We start from the raw sequence: 25,243 nt of genomic DNA on the forward strand, positions 1-25,243 counted from the left end.
CACACGCCACTACACTCTGGTATGCCACACAACTGCATATTACATTACACTGTAGTCCATTCCACCCCTCAAAGCTCTGCATTACCCCATTTACACTACCCTCACACTGAACCAAATGTAACTCCCCCGTAATTGGAAACTTTGGTTCACTTTTCTGATCTTCACAGTATTTCTATACCTGCTAGCATTATACCCAGCAAGAAATGAGAGCAAGGGGTACCCCCCAAGCGACTTGGTAGGCATAATCCCTGCTTTAGATGTGAACATTCGGCTGGTATATTTTGGAACATCACACTTGGTTGTTGGAAAGTTATAGACTGTCCCCTCCTTTCCATTGCCCTTTGAAATTACAGGTAATATTTTCATTCCTAAACAACAAACAAAAGTGTAACAAATGGAATAAGACAAAGCAGCATTTCCCATATACTTTTTTATTAGAAAAGTCAGTCAGTGATAATTTAAGGCACAAATACTGTATAGAAACTTATTTCAATGTCATTTGCTTGGTTTTTTTTTGCAGTTCAGTGTTTACAAAATGCTAGAAAAAACTCTTACAACACACCCCAAGTCATATATTACACTCTGCCAGCGAAAAGTGCTTTTGAATTATTGAAATGTTCAAGCATTTTGTTATTGCTGAGTATATATTTCACATACAACATTTTCTATTTAAAATTCCCACTTATTATAAATTACAATTGCATAACTTCTTTATATCAGTACCTTGTTCCGATATTAAAAGGAAAAAGATCTGCAGCAGAATATGTCTTTATGGACTACATAATCAAAAACTACATAAACTGAGCCAATCAGAATGACATTCTTCTAAAAAGAATCATACCTAAGTACATAGTTAAAACTGCAAACAAAATTCATCGTAACTATCAACATACAATGAAAAAAAAGACAAACTACAAATCAGTCAAATTACTTGAACAAATATGGTCCATTCTATTACTTATTCGTCACATCCTTTCTAAAAGCATATTGCTTGAGCTCACAAGAACAAAGATATTAAGGACAACACTACACATGTATTTAAAGATTGTTTTAAATATCTTTGGAAGTGTATTGCATTGCTAGTGCATGTTTGTGTATTAAATCACATCTTGATGAGCAAGATTCATTACATAATTTACACAAAAGCTATAATTAATCAGAACATCCTTCATGGCATTCAGAAGTCAGATGGCTTTCAATCTCACAGAGTGGCAGGACTTTGAAGTCTGAATTCCTTATAAAAGACAACTTCTGCTTCTCATTAAGAACAGTCAATAAATAATAAACTCGGTCAAAACAGAATGCTATTTCAAATATGTACACTTTATGGCTCGAAATAAAATAAAATACTTCATTCAACAGCAAATTTGATGATGAAAAATTCTTGGAACGAGTTCGCCTCTCAGGACCGGTGCAATAAATTACTTGGCGATCCCATAAAAAAGCCAACAACAATAACACCACAACTGTTTCCTAAAAAGAGATGTACTTTGAAGTCGGCACTAACCATTTCAATTATTAATCTATCACAGATGGTTCCAAGCCAAGGATAAGTTTCATGAAAGACCCGGCAATCATAACAGACAAATTCACGTGCAATCTATGTTTAATTGTGTTCCCTGAACCTATTACACAAATTGTAAACTGATAAATGAGATGGTGCCAGACTATTTCATAATTAGAGTGCATGCCAAGCCTCCATTTCAATTGATTTCAATTGATCAATTTCAATTGAGACTGAAAACATTAAGGCACGTTTTAATGACAAATTGTACATAATATATTTGTCAGAGTAGACAGGTATTGATTTTGCAATCTAATGTAATTTTATTGCATTTATTTCTAGACTCAACTTCCCAAAATGAAGACTTTACTTTGCTTTCAATTAAATATGGCCACCTCGTGAATGAAGTCTATATACATTAAGGCTCTGCACCTGCAGAGCGTTCTGCCCTAAATGACGTTAAGGTCCTTTGAAGGCCTTTTGAAGCTGTATGTGGACCAATGCATACTTCAACTGTGAAAGATGACACTGCACTACGTAAATAACAGACTGAGAACTGAAAAAGCCTGTATCACCCCAACGACAAGGCACGCATCACTGCATTTACATTTTTTACAAAGAAAAGATCATGAGACAAGTAAACCAGAGTTGTAATGACTCGAGTCAGTGACTCGATGCGAGTCTGATTTGAGTCACAATTTTTGGCGAGTCCTGACAAGTTAAGTGACTCGACTCAATTCAAGTCTCTGTGACCAAGTGACTCGACTCAAGTCACTTAAGTTAGTGACTCGTTTAATACAACACTTGACGTTAACATATTTCACTGCTTCGGAAGCACTGTTCATCCATGTTAACCACTTGCCTCTAGAGTTGGAACTGGAACTTTGGGTTTGTATGCATAGCTGGGGTAAGGGTTACCAAAATCGGACAAAAGAGCTGAGCCTTGTAACAAAAGACCAAGCTGCTGGGATTTGCGATCATTTTTCAGTTGGCATTAGCGGTGGTAATCCGTTATTGTTTTGAAACAGTATATCACTGTTTGTGGCATTCAGTGCCAGTGGATTATCAGCGGGAACAAAAGCACCCCAGTGATGAGCAATACAGTACCGCTGCAGGCTAATGCGGCCGCATTTGAAAAGATGCCACTGGCATTCAGCAACGCACTGGGCCGATTTCGGGAACAAAGGAAATTACACAACATCGCACAATCTGGGCTCTCTTCACTCGGCGCCAGGCCTGGCTGCAATACTCAGACATCAATGGAGGTTGCCTGTCAGATTAGAGTAGCCACCAGCCAGTCATGCGTGTGGGTTTATACATATAGTAAATGAAGTTATGAATTTTTGAAGAATTTTCAAAATGGAAAATCTTGAAAATTCCCCGGGAACTCATCCCGCACATGCAAATTCCACTCGGCAGGAAGTGGTTAATTTTGGGAACCAATGCATACCGGGGAAGGTATGATTTGGCTTACTGTCAGAGAAAGGAACTCAGCAACATGACATGAGTTTATTTCTGGCACATCCATGATGTAACCAGCCTTTGCAAGAAGGGAGTGGGAGTCAGATTCTTAGCAACATGACATGAGTTTATTTCTGGCACATCCATGATGTAACCAGCCTTTGCAAGAAGGGAGTGGGAGTCAGATTCTTAGCAACATGACATGAGTTTATTTCTGGCACATCCATGATGTAACCAGACTTTGCAAGAAGGAAGTGGGAGTCAGATTCTGAGGTCAGATGACCTACAACCGTGGTTGACATCAGAGTTTCCATCAATACGGCACAGAGCATGCTCACATCATTTTCATCTTCCCTTGCGCAACAACTCATTGTCATCGGGGAGAGGGTACTAACACACATAGTTCTCACACTGAGGACGGCTATGAGGCATGGGATTACATAAAGCTTTCAGAAAAGACCGATTCCGCCTGCCAAGTCATGTGACCTACAAGTGGGTATCAAAAAATAAAGCTGATTTTCTGTATAGTACTCGGCACATCAGTAGTCTGAGTACGGTACTAACCGTCAGTTTTATTATTTGGTAAACAATACTTAAAACATACTTTGCAATGAGGGCCACCATGTTTGTTGATATTTGATACCCACTGTAGGTCACATGACTTAGCAGGCGCAACTGATTTATTTCAGAGGTCCTTGGAATGATGTCTTGAAGATCTGGCACATCAAGACTGGTAGGCAAGGAGAGTTTCAGCATGTTGCACATTGAGGTTGCGTAGGTCCAAGACAATCTGTAAGCAGCGGTGGAAGACGGTCGTGTCTGAGCCATGGCTGAGATACAAATATCGCTCTAGGAGACCTAGTAGTCGAGTCTGGAGCCTACGAGTGCTTTCGGCGTCTGCAAGACCTTTGCGGTCTGACAGGGGAAAAAAACAACAACGAAACTCGTGGTCATCTTGGACAAAAAGTAACAGGTTACGCTAGTGTCTGGATAATGGTTGGTTCATGCCACCGCCTGTCATGTAAAACACTGACAGGGAAACCATTACGTTATGCCAGCATTACCACTAACCCTCCTGGATCTTTTAAATCAATTGGGAGGTTTTGATGGGTGTGATGGGTTTGAGGAAGGAAGGATACAGGCACCATGTTTTGCACACAGCCCTTAGTTACTTCTGAATAATAAAGTACAAAGTGCTCCTTAAATAGTGAAGTGCAGACTTGATTTTTAGCAGCATTATGCCACAGGGATTAGGGCTAGTCTGGATCATGAAGAATTTTGCCATTTTAGTAACAAGTTTGGAGAGAGAGAGATTAGGCTGGAATACTTGCAACACACAAGGGCACTGAGTGAAATTCAAATCATTCCCAGCACTCTGGCAAGGATCCAAGCAGAATAGAGCTGACACCCACACAAACAGCGGGCTCTGAGGTCCTGCCAATGTCCTCAAACTCACCTGAGGCGATCAAGACAACGACATGTAGGAGCACCGTCTCCGACTGGGTCAGCTGGAGGGTTTTGAGTTGCTCGGCAACGGAGAACATGGCGTCCATCAGCCCCCCAAGCTCTGTGGTCACAGAGAGAAATGAGTAAACGTGGGATCAGCATGTGGTCAATTGAGAATTATAGACAAACATACAGATTGCACTCCCCAGCACACAGTTTGTTACGAGCGGAACTTGCGTCCATTTCACAGATGAAGCAAGGAGTTTCAGATGCAGCAAACAGCATATAAAAATATACCGAGTTCAGAGGAAAAACTTATTGAAACTGTTCATGCAATAAAGGACATCCTACATGTCAAGGAGTTGCAGTTCTTGGCAGTGCAATAAACTGCTCATGCACATGTACCATTAAGTTCGTACAATTTCTGTCTGCTGCAAATGTAGTTAGCACAGCAATATCTGCTTGTCACTAAGAGGTTTCTTGAAACCAGTCCCTTGGGATCAAATGTTTTAATGTTTACTGTAACTGCTTCGCAATGACCCATTCAAGAATTTCCCCCAATCCACACCCAAATCAGAAAACAGTCAAAATTTTAAAAATCATAATTTGCAAACAGATCAACTGGAGGATGTACTCGTCTCTTGGAGCTTGTCCCTTGCGAACCTATGGCCAACCAGATGGATAGTGTCCTGATTCACATCCAGAATCTCACACAGCTGAAGTAACAAAACCTCAAAACAGCCAGCCTTCAGAAGGACAACCTAAAGAAGAGGAGAAGAGAAAAACATAAACATAAGAAAAATTGCTTTCTCTAACTGACTGTATGCTAATTATTTACAAAAGTGTACCGGTGCCAACAATTTCGAACTCTAGCACGATCACTTTTTTTATCATCATGCCTGGCTGGGGCCAATCTTCCTACACCTGCTAAGCTTGAAAATTGCAACATGTAAGCCCTGAGAATATTTGCTGGACAAAAGCAGGTTTAGAACCGAGCTTGCTGAGCAATAATTTTACTATTGTTAAAGAGGGGTGCTTTGAGTCTTCTATTTGTATCACAGCACCAGTCTATACCACTGACAAATGTATGTCCTGGCGTCTGTTATTAAAGGCTGGTGGGTCATTCCTCTTGCCCATCTCAAGCAGCAAAGGCACTACAGCTAGTGATCTGTGGTACCAATCCACAGCCACGAAGCAATGTGCTATCTCTGTAATAGGGTGCTTCAGGTCTGTGCACATTCAGCCGAAAACTGATCATGACCACTCTCATCCAGAATGCAATTTCGAGGCCTGATGTCGAAGAGCTGTTGAGAAGAAATCTGTGTAATCAGGTAAGAAAGAGCCAAAAGAAACATGCAATGCCAAGCATTTGGGCCAACAACCTGCTTTTGCTCAACACGTTTTCTGTGCCTTTAAGTTCCTGAATTTAATACCATGAAATTTGGCCTACGACTGCCACACACAGGGTACCATACAGCATACCGCTGGGTATAACCTGAACACAACTGTATGAAGGCCTGAAGTCTATTTGTCCTCACCTGATCTGAGTGTGGGATGTCGCTGAATCCTGGGATGGATTTGGTGAAGGCCACAATGCGACCGATGGCAGGGGAAAAACGATTGGAGAAGGCTTCCTCTCGGCTGGTCTCTAGATTGCTGTTCTCCGAGGAATGATTCTCTGCTTTCTATTGGATGACATAGCAGAAAAAAAACAGATATTGAGTGTGATCTGGTAGGTGAACTTACCAAGATCTTTGAGCAGTGAGGTGAGCATTGACAGACATTTATCCCGAAAACTGAGGTCTGGTCATGAATTTCACAACACACTACAAAATGACTTTACCAAGATAAAGACTTTCCACTAAAATTGAACTCTGGTTACATTCTCACTGAATTTTGTACAGCATGGATGAAAGTACAGGGACGAACAACCATAAATGCACATCCCACAAAAAATACTTCAGACTTGTCTAAATGAATGTATTTGAATCGTACTAAGGAGTAAATGCAGGAAGTTCACTAAATATTTTTGTTGAAAGTGTCCCAACTTGGCTGCTGTCCAACTGTTCTCTGTGATCCACAGTGAGCCTGAGACCAGCTAAACCGACACGTTAGGTTTCAGTGAGTGCACTTTTATCACAATAGCTTTATTCAGGACAAAGAAACAGAGAAAATGGCACTGAAATGAGCCAACCTGAGAGGTTTGGAGAGAGTTGGGAATTTCTTCCGGTATCTGCTTCCTAACAGCAGCCAGGAGAATGTTCTCAAGATTGGTCCACTGTTCTTCCATTCCTTCCGCATACGCTCCGCAAATGGTGTCCACGGTATTGATTCCATCTTGCTCTAATCCTAGATGGCGTCCTTTCTCCATGGTGATGGCATCTCCCAATGGCATTCTCGTTTTCAGACTGCCACTCGAGGCAGAGCTCTTTGCATTCACTGTGCTACTTGGCGGGTAAGAATTGCACTTGCGTTTACTCCTGGGGGCACCGAGCTCGTCTTCCGCTGGTGAGGGCGTGTGTATGTGGGCCCTGTCCCTGAAATTTCTCTGAGAGACACTTAAGAGAACTTTGGCACCATTCTGGTACTGGAGAACTGCATTGCGTCCAGATTTACTGGGAAAACCTTCATGCTTTGCACTGTGAGATTCTACAAGCGCCAACTGTCCTTGAATTGGCTCAGGATGCGTCAGCCTCTGCTCGGCCAGAGTAGAGTCTCGAACTATTCCGTTTTTCTTTGGGGCAATTTCTGACTTAATTCTGTTGGATTTCTCATCTGAGCTTTGTGTAAGAGGTTCTAGAGGGGCTAATGGTGCTGTGCCCGAGGATTTCTCGGGTGCTAGATGTGGCATTGAAGCTAGATATCGCAGGTGGGATGTCGCGGAGTAACAACTGGGATCCCCAAGCACCAGCGGATAGGAGTAATGGGGGGAAGCAACCAGACCGAGATATGCTCTGGCATCTTCCTCCAGTGTCGGTTGCCTTGGCGACTTCCTGGACAAACCATTGATGGTAACTGCACCATTCATGAGGGCACTTACTGCCGACCGTTTCCCACTGGGAATGTGCCCCTTCTCAAGCTCGGCAATTTTGTGATACTGCAAAGAACTGTCGCGTCTGGGTTCAGCTTGACTTGGCGGGTCCTGATTGGACGACTGGCTGAGGTCGAGGGGCTCAGTAGAGGGAGTGTCAGGATTGACTCGGCTCACCACTTCCTGCCTAGCTGCCTGCAATTTGGCTTTCTCTTTCTTGGACATTCGACCAAACCTAACAGCTGAAAAGTTGATACATGTATGTGCAACCGATCTCAAACTAAACAATTACATGTAACTGAGATTTCAATATTGATAACTAGCATTGCTGCTAGCATAATTTTGGGCCTGTTTGTTTCCCATGGATCTGGGTCTTGATCAGGGATCCAGTGAGCTGGTTCACTCCATCAATGTAGTGGGTTTTGGTGCCAGTGAACCAATGACAAGTTGCTGATTGAGATTAGGATCCATGTGAAACAAACAGTCCCTTTGACATTAACAGACAACTAAGGAAAACAAAGAAGGTGAACTTAAAACTTAACACTACGTGCTTCCCGTTTCAATGGAAGATGATTAACACACACTGCTCCAATTATCAAGTTTCTGTGTTGGAACCAGTGAAAACGTAGCACAAGATGGTGACATTCAATTTAAACTGTCACTACAGTTACTGATTTGAATGTATGACTCCGTTCAATTCACTGCAGAAAATATGAATGTATTCTTTAAAAGAACATTATTACATCCTCAATATATCTTGCAGAGGAAATAGGATCATTCGTTTGAAGAAATGTATGTACTGTAAAACACAGTTCTTCCTAAATTCAAACTGCCTGAAGTGAAGCCCAGAGCTTCTCAATATACATGCCAAATATATTCATGGCAACTAAAATAACATGTCATCAAGTTCATCAACAAAACTGGTATCTCTGTTCAGTAATGACTTCATCTCATGACTGCAACTTTACTCCATAACTGTACATACCATTTCTGGACATGCCCATGTCGATGCACTTTTTGAGTCGACAGGACTGACACTGGTTACGACTGCTACGTTTGATCTCACACTGGTCAGCGTTGAGGCACGGGCGGTAGGTCAAGTTTTGCTGGACAGTTCGTCGGAAGAAGCCCTACATGTATCATGAGAATGCAGACCAACACTCAAAGTTTGTTTTTATGTCTCCCTCTCCAAATTAACGCTCATTTTAAAATCAATTTTACAGGGTGGACCGTTTAACATTTGAGTACTACTGACCGGAACCACTGCTGAATAGTTCTACGATATTGCCTGGTTTTAGTTCATGTTTATCACCATCTTGAGAAAGCAAAGATTATGTTTGGCAAGCATTTGTTATGTGACCAGGATGTGTTCCCTGAGTGTGGAAATGACTGAACACGGCCAAATATTCTGTTCAATTTTTGAGCAGTTGACTAATCCAATGGATGCCATTACTACAGGGGTTCAATACTCTGAGTGTTCTTGAACTTCATACACCAAACACGCTGTGTGGTAAGTCACTGCAACTTGTACAGGCACTCATGTACATACATGTACATGCAGCATGTGCATACAACCTCTGTAAATCTACTAGCTAGATTACGCTACACTATGCAGGATGTAACATCTGCAAATGATGCTTGCCTTGGACCCAAGAGAATGAACTCCGGGCTGGGACTGAACTAAAGAGAACTCCACTGCTAGACAAATTTGGGCCGAGTTGAATGGACTTGTCACCACTAGGTTATTAGTTCCAATGACTTCTCCTCTGTGTGGTCACAACAAAATTGTAATAAGGCTCTGGGCTGTTTAGTGCCTTCATGGCCATCCTGTACCTTTCCACATGCTATCTAGGCCATAAAGTGCCCTCGAGCGTCATTGCGCAAAGCCAATAGGGCTAGCCAGATTATACACAACAAAATTATAAAACTGGTGGTTTTCTGCATGAACCAAAACAAAAGGGTAAAACTCTCCTCCAATTTTGACTGAATGGGCCAAATTGTCTTTGGGTGGTCTACATGTAGGCATTGGTTCATTGCTGTGAGCGTCCATGACCACATGATACACCATTGGGGGGTCCAAACTTCAACTGTTATCAACAGGTGAAATGAGGAAGGTTTTCTGGCTTATTTTGGCCACAACCAAGGTTTCATTTTCTGAGAATCTAACACATCCGCCCCTTTGTGGTTTTTTTCCATCTATTGATATTTAAACTGAGGTCTTCACTGCGGTGCTATAGTTGAGTCATAAAATACTGTCAACAGAGTAAAAAAAACGATACCAAGTCTAAATGCAAAAAATAACTTACTTAATACCAAATAATTTCTCACATACACTGACAGTCACTTTAGCATTTCGTTGTGAATTTTGTTTGAATTCAAAATGACTCATACATGTAATATTGAAAAATGTATCTTGATGCTTAACCTTCATGAACCTGAATAAAAAAATGTCCTCAATTTACAAGATGGGCCAATAATCCTAAATAGGGGAAACTGTAACGTGCATTATTTTTATCACAAGTCAGGGGATTCCTTTAAACACTAAACTCTAGATTCTGCTGACAATTTCAGAAATGTGTAATTAGGTTTGTGGTGTATTGTGAGTGTCCAAGTTTTCTGGTCAATTCCAAAATGCAAGCTAATGTGAAATGAGCCAGAATCCTGTTTACAGTGTTTGAGTTTGAGAGAAATGAGCTGTGTGACTGGTGATACATGTGGCCAATGGGGTCTGGGGAGGGTTGATGAGAAGGTCCAATCAACTGCCCCAAATCAGACAGCTACTTATAGAGGGTGTTGTGACATGAGCGTCTCAATTGTTGGAACCAAAATGGTGGACTCTGCATCAGTGCGCATGAACAATTAGCATACAATACATTGTAGACGTAGCCGCATGCTGTACTGCATACATACATTCAATGAACTACCCTTCTGGTTCCAAAGTCTGAAGTAGGCACTATACTCTGAACATAAACAGCTCTGCCTAAAATGATGTAAGTTGTAACACTGCCCTCTTGTGACACCAACTTACCTTGCACCCTTCGCATGAGTGTACTCCGTAGTGAAACCCCGATGCTCTGTCCGAGCAAATCTGGCACAGGATGTTCATGTCATTGTCGAAATCTGTCCAAACAAAAGACAAACCACACAAAATAATACACCCTCAAACATGTAATCTGCATGTACACGTACCGGTACATAAATATCAGAACTAATAAAAACATCTGTGATCTCATTCATCAGATCCAGCCTCATGGTGTTATATATATGACATGGGAGTATGCATGCATCAGTGGTTGTGAAATTTGAGATAACAACTGAGGGTTGGATTCAACTTTAGGGCTGAGTCAATTCCAATCATTTACTATTCAAATATTCGACCTTCAATTTGATCAAATATCTGAATATTCGGTAGTACCGACTGGAAGATTGTTGAGGAACAAACCATATATAGAAATCAGTTGCGAACACGCACACCGTTATACATTACAATCATTATAGTAGCTTCTCATGACTATGAGCCACGATTTAGCAAGATTTAAGAGATGAATGATACTTCTTGTCCTGTTGAAAGTGTACATTCCTTTTAAATTTTTTAAATAAATAATGTACCTTTTGCATCATTGTAAGGTTTCTGTTACTTTTCATTTGAATCTGTTTGGAACAAGCCACCGTCGTGCAATTTTTCTCATTTAAAACAAAGGAAAATTCCCCCTCTCTTTTCATGAATTTTGCATTCGAATATTCAAATTCGAAACACAATATTCTAATATTTGATAATCATCAAATATTTGTTTATTCGGATGTTCGGCAGAGCCTTATTCAACTTTTTCTCGAGTCAAACTTTAAGAATTTCTTTCCTTTTCATTTATTTAAAAAAATTCTTTAGCTGTGGGATTTCCCTCTTTCTATTTAGTACGGAGTCCATCACTGCAAAAAAGAGAACAAACTTCTGCACAAGTAGTCTACATTTTTTCAGTGAAATAAATATACATGCATGGCATAACGAAAATCAATCAGACAAACCCGGTCTTAGTCACATATCCAACAAAATAAAGCATGGAGGAACTGCTTTCCTTCTTCCATGGATAAAGCCTTTAATTTGTAGAGGAGTTAGTGACTGATGTTTACCAGTCTTGCTATTTGCTTTCTAGGAGGCAACCCTTAACAAACCACAAGACTCACAACATGTTTTCATTTCAAAGGAACAGCCTCTCTTTAGGGAAAAGGCTCCCCCATTGTTCTCTCTGCCCCCATTCACTCCCGGCGTGACCCACCACTCCCCTTTAGGCCCGCCCTGCTGGCATAGCCTGACCCAGTCTGAGCCAAGATAAATTGCCCTCACATGTCCTTGACCGACTAGTCTGCTGGCTGGCCAGATGCTAGTCCCCAAGGCAAAGCACCGACCAACAAACATAGCCAGTGCTGTCAATTCTGTCCAGGCTACTGGTACATGGAAAATGGAAAGTCACACTGTGAGTGTAACAACAACAATTAACACAGGAAATAAACTAAAGCAGGAAAACTTTCACTTGTGCAACTTTTAATGAATCTACTGGTATTAATTGGAACAAAAACCATTTCGCTTCACGTACAGATCTGATTTGTGACAATGTGCTTGTATTTGTAATACAATTTTTGGGAATCCACCAACTTCTACATTGTAACCTAATGCAATTCCACGCTTTAACGAAATCATGTACATGTAATAATGCGATCACTACAAGTATTATCATGATATGGACGCTGAAATCAGAAAACAGTCAGTTTTAATGACAACTTCAAGGAACTGTTGAGAAACTTGAGCAACATAATTTAGACATATTCACCTGGCTTCGACCATGTGTACCCTATTATCAGTAAGCCATTGACCTTTGACAAGTTTCAGTTGAGTTCTTTGCCTATTGTTGTCACCCTGTGACGATTTTCGGGGGGGGGGGGAGGGAACCAGGAGAACAAAACAAACCACAATAGCCCGCTGATGTCATACAGAGGGGCTGGTCAGGGGAAGAAGGGTGGGAATTCCCACCAAGTTCCAAGTAAAACCAGGCCCAAATTTTCACCAGAAAATCAAACCTCAAAATCTGCACATGATGATCAATATGATGGCCATAAAAACTGTGGGGACTCAGAGGAAGAAGGCCCAAAAAACCTTTGGGTTATAAAAGGACTGGCAGGAAAACACAAATTTCAACTAGTAGACCATTTTCCATGCTCCCTTAATAGAAATGTATAAGTTCTGCCCAAATCTAACAGTACGTGTTCTAAAAATACCAGTACTGTGTTCTTCCAAGAAAAGTCATCTACCTGTAAAGTCACGCGAATGGCACATTCTTTGTAAAACTTGCACAAAGAGTCTACTATACAATGGGAACGTACCAGGTTATTGTACACGTACAGGTATGTATTACATATACCTTGGACTGGATTGTGTAATCATGAGTCTGTCAAAATGTTCAATTTTGACAGATTCAGTGTGTTATCCATCAGCACAGGATAATTCCTTGGACAACACGTGCAGTAAATTGTTAATAAGAAGTAACATCCTTCCAAAATACATGTCAATTCAGCAACTCGACTAATAAGCTAATAATAACAACTAAAAACTTGATTAATAATAAATCTCAGAAAAAGTCAGAAAAAATACAAAAAACTGAAACTAGAGCAGGATGGTGGTGCTGGTCATTTGGAGACTGCTGACTTTCCTCTACACACACAGTGTATAATCAAAAATCCACACTGATTTAACTGAACAAATATTGCCCTGGTCAGTTCATAGCACTTGGGATGTTTATCAAAGTCAGGAAATGACTGCTGCTGACCTCTGGCTGACCGATCCTTTACAAAGACACCATCAGGTGCTCTTCAGAGGCCGTAACTAATCATATATGGATCAAATGAAGCAATTTCCATGTTTTGCATGAAAATGACCACGCTGACCACTAGGTGACCTTTGTCCCATATCTGCAAACAGCCCGTGCAAAATTGACGAGACCCCCTAACTCTAAGTTTCGAAAAAGTGAGGAAACAAAGCACTTTATTCATGTTTGGTAAATAACAACATGCTGATCCCCATGTGACCTTTTGCCCCAAATCTGCAAACAGTCCATGTGAAGCTGAAGAGGTCTGCCATAACTGACCAATTTTGGCTCAAATCAATGAAAAAAGTGAGACCCCTCAGCCACTTTGTCAGTTTTTCAGAAACTGACCACTATACGGGAACTAGAATGTACACAAGCTGCTGCTCTTTTATTTTCATAAAATGACCTGCATAGGTATAGACATTCACTGACCAAGTTGGGCCTTTATTCGATAAAGATTGTGGGAGAAACAGTTAGTAAATTTCAATAAAACGACCACTGGGCATACCAACTACTAGATGACCTTTGACCCCAGTCAGAGTGCACCACATATCCAGCTTGGGTCATAGTTGTTCATATTGCCTAGTTTGGTTGCAGTATAGCTAGTTACAGCTCATGGAGGCTAACTACAAACTGAATTTAGTCAGATGCATCAGCTATATCGTTTGTACCCAGCAACAAAATGATGAAGGTACAGACGGACCAAAATGCGCTTTGAGCAGAAGCACCCCCTCATCAGTTGAAAAGAGCCATATTGGTAGGGGAGGGGGTGTTCAGTTTGTTGGCAGTGACCAGACCATAATGTGTGCATTTCATTGCCGTTCAGGAATCAACACAGTGCAGTTCCAACCAAGGGAGCCTCCGGTGCCAGGAAAATTGCGCCCTCTCTTGGTCCAGCTTGGGACTCATACATGCATAATTGTCATGAATGTACATGTATATCAGCTGGACCTGTGTTGATGAATGGTCTACACACCACAGTAGGACTACGGTACGTCCAATGCCAAAATTAGCCCCAATTTACAATGTACATGTAGTAGCAGGCTGTACAGATGCTGTATATCAACCGGAAATCCCAGGAACAAAGACACTTTTTGAAATGGTTTCACTGGAACTATGGTACCCATATTTAATTAAACATGACCTGCTTAGCCTTGACCCAATGTCCTGGAGTCCTGGCGCCAACAGCCTCCCCCCCCCAAAAAAAAAGAACAGATTTGAGACGGCTAGCTGAACTGACCTGGAAAACTCAACTGCTTTATCAGTTGGTTTGTGTTCTTTGATTATGCTTTCATTCCCACATTAAATGGGTAATTCCAGAAATTAGGGGTCCAAAAGTGTGACATTTTCGTGTCCCTGTTACGTCTGACCTTTGTTATTTGACATGGAAATATCACTGGAATTAATTCAAACTATTACTACTGTATTTGTTTGTCAGGCAATTTGCATTAATTCATCACTCTTGGAAATTAGAAATTGTGTGCTGAATTTACAAAATCATATGTTAGTGTGACTGGGACACGAAAAACAATGGACCCCTAATTTCTTGAATTACCCAAATGTAAATACAGAATTACAGGCCCTTGTGCACCGAAATACATGTACAAGTCATTTCCCATCCAAAACTTAAGCTGTCCATTTGAAACATACTAAGGATTTGATCCAGGCTTGCAACTGCATGTATGAAGACCAGTTTTTTAAATAAAACCTTTTAAAATGTAGTTTTGTGTCTCGATATACCATCTGCCTCATTTGTAAATTTTGTTTCTCTATTCAAAGGGTATTCAGATGCTTATTGGTTTTTATGCTGAGAATATCAATATTCATGAGCAAAATTGTGATGTCATTCCAAGCTGCATAAAACCTCAATGTTATACACCGATTGTTGATTGAAACTGCTGATCCAATTAAATACAAAACACTGAGGCTGGTTTTTCATGCCTTTCATGGTTCTTTGGTTGAATCACATGTACATTACATGTATGGGTACACTGCATTGTCAGCATCACTCTTTGCAGTGTCTACCAGAGAGTGATGCTCACAACGCAGTGCGCTGGTGCAATCATTTAAGTCGCCTTACTGAAGAAACGTGGACATAAATAGTGACTGGACCAATCAGTCTCAGACAAACAGTGCATGAACATGTACATGTGTACATGACCATTTACATGTACATACATGTAGGATCTGGGCCTTCAGTACAGCTACAAGTACCGCAGCATGACTGCACTGGTGTTTGCACTCTGATATAAATCCCACTTCAAGTCCGATGAAGTCATTGTGAGACAACAGCTGTTGATATAATTAAGGATGTTTGCTAAGCGAGGTACAGACCAACAACTTAAGTCTGATTTCCATAAGGTCGTAACGAACGCCGACGGTTAAGGCAGAGGCCCTGTGTGACGTTATTCCACCAAGAAAGTAAAACAAAATGGCATCTGACACACAGAAATTTTCACATAAACTGCCTTTAATTTAGATGGCAATGTCGCCTCTTGTAGCCAAACTGATACTCCAGTTTGATAGAATTTGTTTATGTTCTGCTGTTTTGTTGACGATTGGGGCTGCATATGCTAGTAATAAGGAAAAAATGGACAAAATGAATGGTACTAAGAGAGAGGAACATTGTACCGCACCCGTCATGACAGTGTGTGTCTTTGTATTGGCCTACTCAGCGACTCCACGCAGACAGTCGGCAAAGTTGAACTGGGCTCAACATTGCCGATCTGTCTGGGGCTGCCTTGTGTATGTCTGGGTTATTGGTGACACTTTGGTTTGACATATTTTCATTTACCGGTATCTGCGTTGCAGTTTGTGTCTTGATTGTGTTGCTCTCTGAGCTTATTACGTCCACATGGAAACCAGGCTTAACTTACTGCTGCTGCTAATGAACAGTTGATGAACAACACGTGATCTACATGTACATGTATGATACTGTCATTCACAATATATGTATCTGTATATGTACCCGGAACATGGACAGGTTTGTTTTTATTATGTACTGGTACATGTCCAACGCAGACTTATAACCTAACAGTTACACTGGTGACGACCAATTACAGACTAGCTAGGGTGACAACAGAATGCCGCTGATGCCATGTCTGACACCCAAGTAAATATTCAGCGGTTTTGCAAAATTACGGGTACATTTGCATGAGTATTTGCACGTACATGTACTCATGTACACAAAAACGTACAGTCACATGATCACTGAACATTGCTTGACAAGAAAATCAGTTTTTTGTTCATAGCCAGAGTTTAGAACTAAATGTAAATGTTGCACTTGTAGCACCTTGATACAATGTATTTTATGTATGGAAACCTTTGTACATGTACATGTACATACAGGTATATGTACATGTACACTATTTCTAATACATGGTTGCTTAAGTAGCAAATATCACTCAGTTGGAGTTGATAAAGGCATGCATGTGCTGGATGTTACATGTACAGTACTGACACATGTAAATTATAATGTACATAAACAGAGTAATTGACTAATTACAAGTACATGTACATGTGCACAGTTGTCAACTTGCATTGCTGACTCGAACTCACAACTTATGTCAAAATGCTTTGAAATTAAGATTTGACTTGGGAGAAAATGACTTGCAAGTTGTTACTTGACTAAATTTGACTTGTTGACAACTTGACATTACATTTGTTGAAACTGGCCCAAATAATGTACAACCAGATCCTTTACTTTATATGCGCTAAACCAAAACTGTCTGTGTTCATTATAGATATTAATGTTTCGTCAGCAAAATACAAATATATGTTGCAATGGAAAATTAAGCAGACAGTCAATCTATTTTGAGAAACATTATTCATGAAGGTCCCATCATCAAGAAAGGTTGTCAGAAAAAGTGTGCAAATTGAACAACACAGAGGCTTGAAAAAAAAAGACCTAGGATGTGGGACTTTACTTGGAAAACACATGACATGTGACTTTACTTGACTTGTGGTAAAATGAGTTGTAACTTATTTTGTAGAAAAATGACTTGGTTATACCACTGTACATGTAATGTGCATGTAATGTACATGTACAATGTATGTACTACTCAGTACATATACTTATGGAGGTAGATGTATACATGCAGGACTGAGTACATTCAAAAGGGAAATAACATAAATGCTTCAGGGAATAATGAGAGGAGGATACAGGTCCAGACATTTCTGGGTTCACTTAAAGTTTACAGGAAATCCCCTTTGGAAAAAAGTTCAGTTTGTGGAACACAACTCAGTGGTGTGGAAGTGACTCCACGTAAACACATGTATGACCAAAATGGGCAACAGTATGAAACATCTTCATTGCTCAGAAACTTGTAAAAAAAAACAACTTATTCACTTATTTTTGAGAAGTGTAAGGCTAGAGTGTTATTCCTAGAGTGTCATATCTACACACATGTAGCCTCCCCTTTGGTCCAATGCAGTCCTGCACTGTACCGTTATTTTAAACTACATACTACATTTGTACAGTACATTATATTTTAAAGAGCGCCTCTATGGGACAACATGTTTTCTCTGATTTTATCTGTTCAAATAAATATGGAAGCATCCAAATCGAATGCAGTGTCATTTGTCTACAGAGCTCAACTATTTCAAGCTAAAAGGGCTTTTTTTCTGTGCCAAGATGCTAATTCTGAATGTACATGTAGCTTGCATCATTCTGAGAAAAGAGAGAAAATGAACCCTTGCCCTGTGTTTGTAGTGGATAAACCCTTATGCATGCCAAACAATGGCTACACACAATGGCTACATGTACCGGTACATGCAATTTGTTACATGCACGAGGGTTTATCCTCTACGAACACAGGGCGAGGGTTCCCCTTGTTTTCTCAGAATGATGCAATCTACATTAAGAATTCGCATCTTGGCATAAATAGAAAAAAAAGCTCTTTTTAACATGTTTAACTTGTTAAACATGTAGTTGAGCTCTGAAAACAAATTACACTGCATTCGATTTGGATGCTTCCATATTCATTTGAACAGATAAAATCAGACAAAACACGCTTTTCCTTAGAGGTGCTCTTTAAGTAGATTAAATGCTTCATTGTTACAAAGGTTTATAAGTGTACATTTTAAAGATAATTGAGCCTGATTTACTGTATACTGATTTCAAGTGATACATGAAAAATAATTCCTGTGGCACAAAACTGCTTCAGGGGATTGTTTCACAATACCATCCTTCAACTATTTCCTTTTCCAGTTTGCTTTTTCTGATGGGAACAAGAAACACAACACGCACACCCAAAGGAAGAATAACAATGATCCGGCAATGCCTTGACCCAGTAAACGTCGCAATGGCGTGGGAAAAAAGCATGAACAATTGTGAAAAGTTCATCGACGATACCCATTAAAACTTCAGAACATGAAGCAGCAATACAATTGTTTCCAAGGGCGCTCAAAGTTTGGTAACAGCATTCACGGTACTTCGGTTCGGCAAACAATATTCCTGTTAACTTTTTAACCCTCTGCGTGCACTGCAGTGCGGTGGATTCATTAAAAAATTTACCTTTACGGGATGTAAATCATTTCAATCCATTGAGCTCACTGAAACCAAGCCATCATGCTTTTCACCTACAAAGGCTTTATGCTCCATTTTGTTGGAGTGCAAAATGAGCAACACGATTTAATACAGAAGTCAGGCTGATTTTTAGAGGGTTCAGGTACACGCCCCTAAATTTACATGTACCGGTACTGTTATATCAGTTTTTGAGAAGTGAGCTCCTGAAGGGTATAAGCAGAAAAAAAAGATTCAGAAACCTAAATAATAAACAATTTAAAAAGTGGAGTTTACACCACTATGGGTTTCAAAAGAAGGACTCCATTCTCACTGAGTCTAGACAAAAGGAGTATACACCTATAGTAGGTCATGTCTGTGTTTTGGACAAGCCCATGTACATACCAGCACACAGTACATGTATGTATGTTTGGGTAACGATTCAGACAGTTTATTTTGGGGGCATAAATTTGACTCAGCGTGAGTTCATTTTGTTGCAAAAACAAAATAAACAATTCTATAAAAGGTAAGCAATTTTGGTTGACTCTGTATCTCAGTTTTTTTCTGATCACTCTGTCAATCAGTGAAATAAATAGCCACACTTGTTTCCTTTCCTAATTGTGGGGGTGACAGGGTCATTCTTTCTAGGCCGCTGTGATGGTAGAAAAATGACAACAAAGGTGTAGATAAATTCAGGACATTAATTTAGTGATAGTGGCACTGTTATGTACAGTTAATCATTAATGTGCAAGGTATTTAGAATATTTGTTGGTTTGATCAACAGACTTGTGAGATTACCAGTACATGTACATGTACATATAGGTTGCTAGTTATTGTGTGCCTCTACGCAAAAGTACACCGTACGTACAGGTAGTCTGGACAAACATGGCCAGTACAAAGACACATCCATCATCACATAAAACTACTAAATAACAAAGTAATGTTCGGTTATAAGGTCTTGACTATTCTTCGAAGGAGTGGAGACTACATTTCAGGAAGTTGCATGCTAGTACTGGTACATCAGTCCACAATGTGTATGCATACATGCACATGAATGCAGATTTGACATGCCTAACATATGTCAATTCAGATGGGGGATCAGGGAAACCTTTGCCATAATATCTCAGAAAAGAGTGTTTTCTGGTAAAAAAGGAACTTTGGGATCCATGGGTAAATACCGGTTCATGTACGCCTGGAAGTCAGATGCTAAGTACAGGTACTATATGCCCGAGAAATTCGCATGAGATTCAATCTCTGAACTGCTCCTTCAGTCTGTTATCACGCTTTTAATATTGTATGACTAGAGCTATAAAAAATTCACAGAAAAATTCTGAGAGCAGCTTCCATAAATGTACTTGTGAAGTATTTACGTACATGTACACGTATGTACATGTACATGTACGTGCATATCTAACTCGGTTACTGCAAAGGCATTGCCACTGATAAAGCTTTACACAATGCAATGTTCATCTGTGTCACGGCTGTTATCTTACAAAACAAAACAAAAGTGGTGAACTAGGGTCACTCAGTTTGGGGTTATTATTCCTCCCTGTAAACAAATATTATTGAAATGGGTCACCTGACCACAAAGGCTGCTCACCTTCATGACTTACAATAACCTAGCATTCCGGCACAGATTCCCAGTGCCTGAAATACACAAATCTTTGTATCTTGATGATTTTCTTAAGTGTCTAAAAAAGAGGAAGCAATTTTCAAATTTGAAATACACATACATGTACAAATATGGATGGAAATGCAATCTTAACTTATGTACAATGTTCCAGTATAAAAAAGATATACATGTCCATGTTTACTGTCCAATCTTCGCATTATCCATGAATTCAAGTCTGTATTGAATGTCTGAAGAAAGGCAAAGAAAAACAAACAAAACAAAAACTGGAGAAAACACTGTTAGAAAAAAATCTGCAAAGTTCACTTTAAAAGCTTTGTGACAGATTTTTAATTCAAAAAAGAAATCAGGTTAATTTTACTTTGATGTATTCATACAGAAACTTACACACCAGTGAATTCATCACGCACTCAGAAACTATGACTTGCTTTCAAATATCAACTGACTAATCTAGAAACTTGCAGTTATGTATCACATGCAGTGACAGACTGTGACAATCATGGCAACCCAAACCTTGTGCAGGGCAGTTCTTTTGTTCCACAGGGAAACCTCCATTGTGCAAACCCTATGGAACAAAAGCACTGGCCAGCAACATGGCTGCAGTGTAAACCCTCTATAGTAAAATGTACATTGTATCCTCTCCTACGGTAACTGCCAAACTTTCATTTTGTCAGATCCTTCAAGACTCCTTGAAGGATGGAGAAACTTACGGCCAAGCCACTAGTGTTCTGGGCTGGGTGGCCCTTGAAAATTCCAAGTAAGAGGGAATGTGTTGATGGTTTTCTGCATGGTGGTGGGTTTTGCCAAATCCGGGACGGTTGGAAGCGGAAGTGCTTGGGGGCATTCTGGTATAAAAGGATGCCTTTTATACTTGGGGCACATCCAACTTTGTCGACACAGTTGGACATACCCAACTGTGGTTATTTAGCAGAATTGAATATAAAAAGAGCACATTATACTGCAAGAGTTGAGCTGTTTTCAAAATGGTTTTAACAAATGATTGCTTCATTACTAACCAAAGAAGGGAATCTACATCTGATAAATGTTAAGAAGAACTGTCAACTACCATGCAATTATACATTTAAATGTTTGGCCAACACTTTATAGAGGGTGCTGACACCTACCTTGGTATTATACATGTAGCTCAACAATGTGCATGATCAGCCCAGTGTATGAAATGTAGATCAATGCTGGGGCATTCAAAATACATGAAAGAAATGTGTCTTGCTTTAAATTCAATTTTCCCCCCCAAAAGGTGGGTGGACGCAGAAAGGGAAAAATCACTACATGCCACTAGGAGGATCAAATTTATTTGAACTGTTTGAAATGAACTCTGTCAAACCTGGAAATAAACAGGTTCCACTGAAATGTTTTGGAAAATCTGTAAACATGTTTTGAACTTTTTTCGTTTAAATGTTTAAACGTATAAATATCACATCCTCATTACTGAAATCACTGCCTGCTCTCCTCTGACTTCTTTTCAAAATCAATCTTTTTCTTACTTTATACTGGTTTCTTTTTCCTTATTTTTCTTATTTCATCTTCAGCACAATTCTATGACATATTGCTTGCACATACTCTTTTTCTCAAAGTTGGTCAGGCCCAACTGTGCAGACAATAGTGGGCCTACCTGAAGTTAGAACATACTAACGCAGAAAATAACCATTCATACGAAAATCACGCCAAATCTGAATAAACTTACCTAGTACACCTGATCCCACACGATCTCTGGACTCCCATTCCATAGTCTTATGTTTCAAGCTTTACAATTTTCGTTTCCACCAAAACAAGAATTTTTGATGTAGATACTGCAGTTATATTTCTCGTCGCCTGTCACAAAACGTTGACTCTATCTGAGAATAAAAGGGGAAAAGAGAGAGGCAGATAATACGGAAATCCCTGGCGCATGTACATGTACGTCACATTTTGACGAGCCCCTTTAAGAACCATAAATCATCCAAAATGTCACAAAATCATTGTATGTTTCTCTAATTATGATGACCAAAATTACAACTTTGGATTTGGCAGAGCAATGTTGCACAATGCTGCTGTACTACAAAGTCTCTGCACAAACTACAGGTGGTAGAGCGTGTATACATGTACATGTAGCACCTATTAAACTTGAATGGGATATATGGTTCTCAATATTGGGTTGTTCTCAATATTGGGTGGTTCTCAATATTGGGTGGTTCTCAATATTGGGTGGTTCTAAATATTGGGTGGTTCTCAATATTGGGTGGTTCTCAATATTGGGTGGTTCTCAATATTGGGTGGTTCTCAATATTGGGTGGTTCTCAATATTGGGTGGTTCTCAATATTGGGTGGTTCTCAATATTGGGTGGTTCTCAATATTGGGTGGTTCTCAATATTGATAAGGGTAAGAAGGAAAATGGGAAAACATGCATAAGATATCAATCAAATTAAAGCCCTCGTCAAAAACGACCACACATTGCAGGCCTTTTGTATACCATCAGAAACTGAGGTTTTATTGCTAAAAAAGTGTAGTGCCCAGTGTAGCCCATCCACTGTTCGCTTGAACCTTGCAAATTTGATTTTGTTCTGGTGACCCTTGGGGGAAATGTGTGTACATGAACATGTAGGATGTGGTTAGCAACAATTCTATGAGATCTTTTACATTTCCAGCACCGGTACCATTGATTAACAATTCCAGGAACTAAGACTCTTAAATTTATAAGAAGTTCAACATAGTGCCTGTACAAGAAGTTCTGTCGGTTTCAGCTGCATACATGTATGGAGTAGCAGCTATTTTTTCAGCATATGTGTTTGTGTACATGTACCCTACTGTGTATATACTATGTGTAAAATTGCCACAAAATTTCTCTGCATACAACAAACAATTTCACTGGCATAATTTACTGAAAAGGATTCAGCACCACAAAATCAAACCAACACCACCAAAAAGCCCCATTCCATTCACAGCTATAGTTGTTGATTATTTAGTGTCTATCCATAACCCAACTCCTCAGTTAAGTTGGCTTTCAGTCAGAGATAAGTTTTATTAAATCACAGTGCTGTGTTTCTCCCCTATTTTAACTGAAACTTTACTTGACAAAGGAACTTCCATTGACGCCATGCAAGATTTCTTTCAAGTAATAGTTTTAATTGGTAAATTTCAGGCTAATTAAAGAAATATTGTTATCAGCTTAGGTTTTTTGGTCTTGTTTTGTTTTTTTGTTGAACATACTTAGATGGAATTTCAGGCTATTCCTGGTGAAAGACAGCAATAAGTGGAAAGGCTTGAGGTAGCACCATGCGAAGGAATATTTCTCTTATGAGTACATGTACACTGTATGTGTGGTTCTGAAAAGAACCGGGAGTATACTCAGTGTTTCGATATTTAGGGACGCCAACTGCCTCATGGAACCAGGACCTGTAATTATCATCCATCATTTGATAGAAGAAGAAATCATACAAGCTGCAACACACTTTTGGGGAAAGAATTTTATCTACTGATGACGGCACTAATTTTTACTAACATTTACATGTACCTATTAGCCATCTGAAAGTAACAACATGACTTTAAAGGTCACATTTAGCACTGAACATATTTAAATATTCACATAGAAAACACTTTGAATTTTCAGCCCAGTTTCGTAGAGTTTGTGCACAGGTTGCCAAGTGGTATTCAAAACAGTGACTTGCTTTAAACAATGATTTCAAATAAGATTTAAAGCACAAACATATGGGATAAACTTTTATAAAGTATTTTTTAGACTGAGTTTAATTTTTGATTGCATAGGCCCACTTACTGTAAAAACACTTTTTGAAGTGGTTCATGTACAGAGATACAACTCAAAAGAGTTACACAGAATTTTAAAATACTACACAATGCCACAATTACACCTTTAAGATTTTTAAACATTTTACTGCATCTTTAAACTCAAACACTGTCAATGACTGTAAAAACAGGTTTTAATGAATCAGTTTGTAAAATTCTTTCAACATGTTCAAAGAGATCAATTCAATTTGAACACGATCAGCTTTATTAAATGTAATCTGAAATTATACCTCAGAAAGAAAATATCCCCCGCCCAAAGTTTGGCATTTAAATTAGCCTACTGTAGTCCGTAGCTAGGCCTAGGTATTGAAAAATATTTACGTATCAAAATGTAGAGAAATTTGCTAACAAAAGTTCGGCTTGCCCAGTCAGCCCATATTCGTCCTAAAAATATAGGCAGCACCTATACCGTCTTTTCTCATTGTACAAACTTAAAAATTTGTGTTTGACATAAACATAAAAACTCACTGCTTAACTTCAGTTGCCTTCTGTCCACCATAGGCTACACACGATTCCAGTCTGCACTTTGCCTACGACGAACGCTTTCTAAAACAAAAGCAAGCGTGACTGCGCGGGAATGCAGTAGGCCCACTCCGTCCCGTTATCTTGCTCTGTCTCAGTTTAAATTCCAACTTTTCTGGACAGTGTAGTGCAACCAAACAAGTACAAAAGTGTCGGTGAACAGCCACAGGTTCAACAGTTAAAATGTAAACAGCAGTGCTCGAGTATATCACGGGTGAAATGCTGGCACAGAGTGAAAGAGATTCGGTTGACCCACTGACCTACTTTGTGTCCCATGAAATGAACCGTCTGATGACCTTTCTTTCATGGACTATTATTAATTACAAGGATCGCTCCAAAGTTGCTGGTGCCCCGAGGCAGTACAAAGCAACGACGCGCGAGTGGATAAAATGGGTCAAGTTTTCCCACGTTGGCAGACTTGAAGCCAATCGTAGCTCAGAGCAATCCCTCAAAAGTGGATTAATGGCACAGCTAGAGGGCGCTACTTAA

General features: G+C 39.7%; 1 protein-coding gene across 1 annotated transcript; it reads right to left on the bottom strand.

Moving 5' to 3' along the window:
* Positions 1–410: 410 nt before the first annotated feature.
* Positions 411–25,047, bottom strand: LOC110973043 (nuclear receptor subfamily 1 group D member 2-like). Its single transcript, XM_022223469.2, has 9 exons — positions 24,701–25,047; positions 22,136–22,286; positions 10,471–10,562; positions 8,428–8,572; positions 6,606–7,684; positions 5,950–6,096; positions 5,046–5,172; positions 4,422–4,532; positions 411–3,880 (listed from the first exon to the last, which is right to left on the bottom strand). The coding sequence occupies exons 2-9, from the start codon at positions 22,176–22,178 to the stop codon at positions 3,690–3,692; spliced, it is 1,935 nt and encodes a 644-aa protein (XP_022079161.2). The 5' UTR covers positions 22,179–22,286; positions 24,701–25,047; the 3' UTR covers positions 411–3,689.
* Between the last annotated feature and the right edge of the window lie 196 nt (positions 25,048–25,243).

The sequence above is a fragment of the Acanthaster planci genome, linkage group LG03 (genome assembly GCF_054643075.1).
Source record: "Acanthaster planci isolate LZ-2023a linkage group LG03, COTS_SCS, whole genome shotgun sequence".
Taxonomy (NCBI): Eukaryota; Metazoa; Echinodermata; class Asteroidea; order Valvatida; family Acanthasteridae; genus Acanthaster; species Acanthaster planci.

Bases quoted from the DNA above. Each gene is read 5' to 3' on its own strand.
- LOC110973043 (XM_022223469.2), bottom strand. From the start codon at position 22,178: ATGGAATGGGAGTCCAGAGATCGTGTGGGATCAGGTGTACTAG. The intron at 7,685-8,427 runs GTATGTACAGTT...TCAACTTTTCAG, and splicing joins CATGGGCATGTCCAGAAATG to CTGTTAGGTTTGGTCGAATG. The intron at 5,173-5,949 runs GTGAGGACAAAT...CCTCTTCTTTAG, and splicing joins ACATCCCACACTCAGATCAG to GTTGTCCTTCTGAAGGCTGG.